This window comes from Sinocyclocheilus rhinocerous, unplaced genomic scaffold (genome assembly GCF_001515625.1).
Source record: "Sinocyclocheilus rhinocerous isolate Xijiao unplaced genomic scaffold, SAMN03320098_v1.1 scaffold133, whole genome shotgun sequence".
Taxonomy (NCBI): Eukaryota; Metazoa; Chordata; class Actinopteri; order Cypriniformes; family Cyprinidae; genus Sinocyclocheilus; species Sinocyclocheilus rhinocerous.
This window is the reverse complement of record NW_015628317.1, coordinates 114,918-123,138: the sequence shown is the minus strand read 5'-3', so window position 1 is coordinate 123,138 and position 8,221 is coordinate 114,918. Positions and strand designations below refer to the sequence as shown.

The window sequence follows — 8,221 nt, the reverse complement described above, 5'->3', positions numbered from 1 at the left end:
TATATATTAGGGCTGTCAGTTTAACGCGTTAACTTAATTAGTTATGAAAAAATATTTTATTTTAAACAATGTGTTTTGCTCAATTTTGCAAAGAATTGATTACCTTTAAATTCATAGCAGAAATGTTGTGCGTCATCGAGCAGCAGTTATATTTTAAACCAAATATTATGGGTTTTTGTTAAATTTTGCAGAGAATATATTACCTTTAAAGCCACAGCAGAACTGTTGCGTCTCCGAGTAACACAGCGGTGTTTAGTTTCTGAATGAATCCGTGTTTTGAACGAATCGTATGAACTAATGATTCAAAGACTCATTCATAGAGAGAGCCGTTTACTTCATTCCTGTATGAATCAGCCGTTGAATGAATGACTCGCATTTACCGCCACCTGCTGGCAGATTTAGTTTCTTATTTCGAATATAATTTCATTAAAAAATAATAATAATAATAGTAATAATAAAAATAAAAACATTAAAGGGATAGTTCACCCAAAAAAATATGTAAATTCTGTCATCATTTACTCACCCTCATGTCGTTTCAAACCTTTCTTTTGTGGAACATAGAAGAAGGTATTTTGAAGACAGTTGATACAGAGCTGTTTTGGTTAATGACTTTCATTGTATGAACAACAAAAAATACTGAGATGTTTCTCAAATTATCTTCTTTTGTGTTCCATAGTTTATGTTAGGCCGTTGTAGCCTAAATATTTATGTGTAATAAATGTTATGTTAAATCAAATAAAATATTTATTTCTAAAGCTACAATTTGTAATGTCTACTTGATACTTTTACATTTAACACAAACTGATTTTAGCAAATGGCTGCAATATAACAAAGAGTGAAAAATTTAAGGGGGTCTGAATACTTTCCGTACCCACTGTATATACATATATTAGTATGTGAAATATTTTATATACGTTTGTATAAATTATGTTTTTACACAGGTAACACTTTTTATACTAAGAAAGTATAAACTTAGAAATGTATACTCGTAAATACTTGTAAATATATACTATATACTTAGAAAGCCATAGGTTTTGCTCAGATGCTGCAATCGAGTTATCAGAACATAAGATCATAATACAGTTTTCTCCCAAATCAAAATATAATCATTCATTTTCAAAGACATCAACATATAGTTCTGATTTAAAATAACTTTTATATTATCAGACATTAATGCTTCTTTCTCAAAGAACACACACATCAATACCTTGGCTAGTGCCAGCAGTCTCTGCAGTTCTTCACCAGGCTGCCACTTGTCTGCCCCCCTACTGGGAGACTCCGGATTCGAGTTTTCATTCACGACGCCTTTTTTAAAGAAACACTCATGAATCCTTGTGTTCAGATCTGACACTTTCCTCCAAACCCTGCTGCTCTGAAGGGCAAGCCACCATTGCCTGCCTCTCTCTCCAGCCAGCCTTCCCACAATACACCTCAACATCTGAGAGCCAGCGCTTAGTGCAGCACAAACAAATCTCCAACAAGAAAGTAGAGCATGTCGAGCCCAACGAGCAGACCTGCCAATGCTTTCTATTACAGCTACACTTGAACACCAGCTCCAGTCCAGGATTCGCCTCAAATCTTGCGACATGCCTGGAATATCTGTGACTTTGGAAAGCATGTGTGCTCCAAAGTCGTATAGTGCAAGTGCAGAGGATTCAACAGCAACCCCACAGCGGTGGGTCAAAGAGATGATGAGCTCCACAACAATATGGATGCAGGAAATGCACCAGGGGCTGACGAAATCTGCCAGGAAATCCCGACACACCACGACCAGCTGGATCCCGTTTGTCCTTCGTACGCGGCTGTGATTTTGCAGATGCTGGTTTCGTCGCTTCAGCTGCTTGTGTCTGCTGGGCCCAGAGGATGCAAGGAAGGATTTATGAGACATGGAAGATGTCCACAATGGTGTTTGATCGCAAGGCCCCTGCCCTGATCCACTCTTTTTGGACTTTCCTTTCCTACCCGTCCCAGCATTGCGGGATCTAGACTCCCCATTGCCTCCAAACTCACTCTCCAATTCAATTTTTCCCCCTCCTTCAAATTTCTCCTTGTCCTTCTCAGAAATCCCATCTTGCACCTGATCATCATTCAAATCTTCAGTTTTGGTATTTTGCTCCTCATTCTCATCTACTTCCAAATCAAAGTCTTCATCAGGGAATTCACAATCAAAATCAAGCACATCAAGCGCCTCATGTTCACAGTCAGGTGCTTGAGATGATAACACATGGCTGTCATTTCCATAACACGGACTGGCCAGAGAAACAATGGGCGGCTCCACTGTATCCCATTGTACAGCCATGTCTTCTTCCATATTGCTCAAATATCCAAAGGGTCACTCCCTCAGGCTTAAAACAGTCATGAGGAGATCCATCTTGAGCTTCAGGGTGGCAGCAGACTTAGACATGCATGCACTGTATTTAACAACGGTCTCATATTTACAAAAGAAACACAATATGGGGTCTTCAGCAAGTCCAGCATGGCAGACGATAAGAGACATTTCCAAATCACGGCGGCATTCTGAACCCCTGCAAATGAGAAGAAACTTTAGCCATGTACAATAAATAGTGCATATGAACCTAGTCCTTATATTTGAAACCGTACGTTTCAAATTCTACACTACAAAAAAAATTTTTTTTTAATAAAAACTTTTTATATACTATATACAAGGAGCTAACCAACACAAACATCAACACAACCATAGGGTAAAAACAAAAAGCAAAAATCCCATTTATTTCCTCCATTGAATTTTTTAATGATAACATATAAACTTTTCAACAAAGACCTACCATCCAGATTGTGATTTAAGCATTGATAGATGTTTCTGTAGACACAAGTAATTTCTAATTATTCTGAAGTGGAATTAAGCTGATATTCCTTAAGAGATGTAATACACTTGATATAGTACTGTTTTTACCCTATAATCAAAAATTGTAAATCAATAGTTTTATATTGCACCATTGTGATTAGGGCTGCACGATTATGACAAAAATCATAATTGTCGATTATTCCTTTGAAATTGTAATTGCGATTATAAATTACGATTAAATTAATGTTTACACCTTTGTTTGAAGCAACTGCATGCCATATTTTTTTATGAAAATAAACAAGCCAAAGACACTAACTGAAAAACTTATTGCTTTTCTATAGTATTAAGCCTCAAATGTCAACTATACATTGGATTGGTTTCTTCTTTAAATAAAAAGGTAAAAATATGCATGGTATTATAATGTTATACTAAAACTAAAATGAAAACAATGGAAAACCCCTTAAGATAACATGTAGAAAGAAAAAAGCATCTTAAGCAGGGCTGTGCAATATATCGAAATTATCGAAATATCGCAAATGTACATATCGCAATATGCATATCGCTACAGCTTGCAATATTTGGGGCCATGAACAAAAGACAAAGAGAAAATCACTCACTGCTCTTACCGAAGTAACTTTTTGTAGCTTAAATAAGAATCAGTGCATATTGAATTCAAAGAGTAAATACTAGGCAGTGTTATATTTTTATTGTAATCGCGATTAGAAATTCGATTAATTGTGCAGCCCTAATTGTGATTCGAGAACATCACTTGCAAAGCATGTTCACGGAGCAGTTCCCAGACTCATTTTTCTAATACTTTTTGATACTTCATGGCTTGGAACTTGAAGATATTTTGTAATATCATACAGAGAAAATTTAATGGAAGATGCTTCATTTACTGTTGCCTTCTATATTCAGATTTGTGGAAAACCAATATAGGCATGTTTTTTTTGTGTGTGTTACCGATAAAAAATACACATGAAACCTACTGGCTTGTATGTTTTGACAACCAAACAATGCATTTACAATTTGTGGAATTACTAAATTCTTGTTTATAGAACTTAAAGAGGTAATTTAGCAGTTTGATGAGTAAGACCTTTCACTGTTAGTGTCAGCAAGTTAGCTGACCTACATGTCAAGTCCCACAGTTAAGACTACATAACATTCAGTCCTATTATGGGTTGTCACGAAGATTTTTGAGCAATAAAAGCATATCACACCCATGAGGGAAGTACCAGAGAATGACATGTAAACATGCTAACATCACATGTCTGTAACTTACTGAACACTCAGTCCTGATAAAGTGCATGAGCATCGACTCCTCAAATGCTGCTCACTGAGGTTTTACAGACGGCGCTTGTTGCTGTAAATGTTTAAGTTTAATAATCTTTATATTCGTTTAAACTCTTGCTTTACGATGCTGTTTTGCTTTAGCAGGCATGCTAACAGAAGAGCATCCACAGCGAGCCGTGCTGCATTACTACTCTACAAGAACAGTGTATAGACAGGAAAGTTTATCTCGGGTGTAAGATGAGTTTGAAGCAGCTCAGCCTGTCTTCTCACCTATCTTTAGCTGCTTTCACTGTCCTTCTCTCTTCATTCTTGTTCACTTCCGAGTACAGCACGAGCGCTGAAACGTCACTTCCGTTTAAGTAACCCTTTCCTGCCTTCTGTTAACTGGATGGGAAGGAAGGCGTCACGATACGCGATTTCTTTCAACTGTCTAAAAATAAAATTATGATCAATAATGTCTACAATTAGCTTTTATTTTCCACAATTGGTCATAAATACAAGTGCATTTGTTCCAGTCCAGTTACAGTTGAAACACTCATCCATAATGCATTAATGTAGCCTAAAACCACCATTTACAGCAAATGTTAATTAAAAAGCCATTTTACATCAATATTTTATTTTGGCTCCTCATTTTATTCAAGCCAACGTAAAAACCTGCTAGCTACAGTGCAAAGTTTGCAAGCAGAACAACAGCCCACAGTTTATTAACAATTAAAATTAAAGGGGTCATATGATGCTTTTTTAAAGATCATTATTTTGTGTATTTGGTGTAACGAGCTTCATCTTTCAAAATAAATGTAAAGACCAGAACAGAGTCGCGAGACAGACACAGTGATGAAGCTGGTATGTTGAGAAAGGAAAACTTGAAATTGCATCATATGACCCCTTTAAGAATAATTAATCACTACAACATTGATCAATTATTTTATCACAGCATTTTTTTTCTTACATCTGCCAACATATATTTTTCTTTCATAATTTCGCTCTCTAAATTAACTGCAGAGCTTATGAATATGCTGATGCATATAGCTATCTAAAAGCTGTACCCAATAAATAGGCTACTATTATAACCTATTTATTTTAAATATTTCTCAAAGTGCTTCATTAACAGAGTTTTGCCTGATATCCAAGTTTTATTTGATAGTCAAAAGGAAACAATAGATAAAGTCAAAGTAAAATGAGTATGATTACATACGTTTATTGATTAACGTATCTTTCTTGATGCTCAGTCTTTCAGTCTTTATCAAGTGATGTTTTAGCCAAGTAAAAGGACTGCTTCACAGCATTGTCCCACACAATAAAAGAAAAAAATGATGTGAAATGAAAAGTAATAAGTAAATGAATATATATGAATATTAAAAGAATGGATAGATAGATATATAGATAGATAGATAGATAGATAGTAGTTTAGTGTCATTATCATATCTTGTGTAATTTTGTTCTCAAGGGGGCATTGTTGTTTCAGTGACTGCCTTGACTTTTGCTAAGTGGTCTTAAAACAGTTCAACATGAACAACACTGTATCAAATGCCAACTGTGTTGACTGAAAAAATTGAGTGTAGCCTATAGTTTTATTTGTGCAGTTTAAATCCAAATGCACAATAAAATATATACGCACAAAATATATATATTTTAATATATAAATATTATATATAATATAGGCCTATTATAAATATTGTTTATAAAATATGCACAAGTACTAATATGTTCTATTATTCAGAGGTAAAATAAATCAGCTGAGCTGAATCATATGCCACATGTTTAACTGACAATTTATGGTGACATTAAGAGGAGGAGACTGAACTTCATTTGTCTTGCTAAGGCTTAGCTAACGGTTTATGTGTCCTAAATATACAAAATAACGCAAAAATAAAACCATTCTATTCGTATTCTGTAAAGTTCTATTTAAAATGAATACATAAAAAACATATGAAATAGATCAAAAAGAATGGTGTATGAAAAAAAAGATTGTCAGTCAGTCTTTAAACAAACACACACACACACACACACACACGCACACAGGCCACGCTGTGCTTTAAATGAGCGCAGCAACCAGTCAGAGGCTGAGGTGCCGGGGAATCCCGCTGCTCAAGCCGCGTCACTGAGCTCGATCACCGCCCACAGACTCGGTGATCTCCGGCGCTCTTCCACACAACCGACTGACTGCACTCATGCTTGTTCATGCATTAAATCTGATACTCATTATAGTGGGGCTCCGTCGTGCTGTATAGCGCCTAAACGGCTGGCTTTCACATTGTACAGATCTGAGCTTAAAACAGTGAAACGGACAAAATTCCCCGTCCATCCACACCCTGAAGCGAGAGGCGCTCAAACCGGAGAGGAAGGCTCTTATTCGGTCAGATGGCGTGCCGCAGTCCGCCCACGCGTTTCTCGCGCCCACACAGGCAGCGAAAGGAGCGTCATTAACTCACCGCTACTGCCAGCACAGCAGAGCAGAGCCGAGACAACACCAGAGTTTCAAGAACATTTTAGTCCAATCTCACATCTGTAGAATAAGGTCTAACAAGCACAGAAAACTAAAAAAAAAAAAAATTACGCGTCAGAGGCGTAAAGATACAAGTCTTTTAACAGAAGGAAAAGTTTGACTGATATTGAGTTGAGTTTCAGAATCTGATAGAGTCGGTCGTTTGGTTACTGGAAGCTGAAGTGTTCTGCTGGATCCTGTCCTGGATTCTGTCTTGAAACCTCTCGAGGTGAGTAGTAGCCTGCCCTACACAACTACTGACGAGTCATCTACATTGAGCAATTAGCTACTATCTTCATCAATGATCAGAGGAAAACTACTACTGCGGGTTATATTTAACAACAACAACTCATGAGCATATGAAGGGAATTTCGTAGATAAACTAGATCATTATTTGTGAAATTTAAAAATATGCAAGCTGAAAAAAAGATACAGAAAAAGATACATTCTCAAATAAAACATAAAAACATAAAACAAATAAAACATTCTACAGCTACTGTGACTACAACATGTTTTTGCTGTAGCTTATACATGGCATGCACAAAACATGCAACTTTTAGGGCTAAGAGTTTTTTTGTAGCCTAATAGTGACCCTGGAGCACAAAACCTCATAAGTCATAAGTCGCTGGGGTATATTTGTAGCAATAGCCAACAATGCATAGAATGGGTCAAAATGATCGATTTTTCTTTTATGCCACAATAGGATATTAAGTAAAGATTTTGTTCCATGAAGATATTTAGTAAATTTCCTACTGTAAATATATCAAAACTTAATTTTTGATTAGTAATATGCATTGCTAAGAACTTCATTTGGACAACTTTAAATGCAATTTTCTCAATATTGTAATCTTTTTGCACCCTCAAATTCCAGATTTTCAAATAGTTGTATCTCGGCCAAATACTGTCCTATCATAACAAACCATACATCAATGGAAATCTTATTTATTCAGCTTTCAGATGTATAAATCTCAATAATAATAAAAAATGGACCTGTATGACTGGTTTTGTGGTCCAGGGTCACATACAGTGTTGGGGAGTAACTAGTTACATGTAACGGAATTATGTAATTTAATTACAAAATAAATGTAACTGTAATCAGTTACAGTTACTGAGAAAAAAATGTGTAATTAAATTACAGTTACTTATGAAAATGTTAATGGTTACAAAGGGGGTTACATCTGAATATTTTCACACACACACACAACACACACCCACATACAGATTTAATTGATTTCTTCCCAAATTGCATTGACTGCTCTAAAATATGAGACACCAATGTTTCAGGAGTTTAGGACACAGAATAGGACACGTTTATACGATAACTGTTTTATTTCCTATTTGGGTTTATGTATATGCTTTTTTTTAAGATTAACTGTTAGATGCCTATCTTTCCTGTCATGCAAAGATTTGATTTCAAAAACAGTATCATAGCTATTAAACTATTCCTTGTTATGGTTTGAAATCTGTATTTAACCTCAGAACGATCTCAAAGTAAAAAGAGGTGCTTTTGTGGTGGATGTACTTTAAAAATAAATTATAATCTTAATTCAAATGATGATGAAGGATTCTGAAAGTCTGACAGTATTGAGTACCATTGTAAGGTTAACCCTGCCTGCTTTAAATGTTTCAAAATGATT

The 8,221-nt window shown here is 35.7% G+C and overlaps 2 protein-coding genes across 4 annotated transcripts in view; one reads left to right on the top strand and one right to left on the bottom strand.

Moving 5' to 3' along the window:
* The window catches only part of LOC107737354 (dnaJ homolog subfamily C member 14-like), a 15,259-nt gene extending 10,794 nt beyond the window's left edge, over positions 1-4,465 (bottom strand). For 2 of the 3 annotated variants that reach the window (XM_016548831.1, XM_016548833.1), the window contains exons 1-2: positions 4,370-4,465; positions 1,208-2,525 (exon numbers count right to left, since the gene is read on the bottom strand). In XM_016548831.1, coding sequence (XP_016404317.1) covers positions 1,208-2,311 — 1,104 coding nt within the window. In that variant the 5' untranslated portion in view covers positions 2,312-2,525; positions 4,370-4,465. Of the gene's footprint in view, positions 1-1,207; positions 2,526-4,088; positions 4,302-4,369 lie in introns of those variants that run through there. The other variant, XM_016548832.1, reaches the window with a different exon arrangement.
* Positions 4,466-6,176: 1,711 nt separating this feature from the next.
* The window catches only part of LOC107737369 (NGFI-A-binding protein 2-like), a 13,219-nt gene continuing 11,174 nt past the window's right edge, over positions 6,177-8,221 (top strand). The window contains exon 1 of the mRNA XM_016548849.1: positions 6,177-6,813. The gene's annotated coding sequence lies outside the window, so the exon portion shown is untranslated. The remainder of the gene's footprint in view (positions 6,814-8,221) is intronic.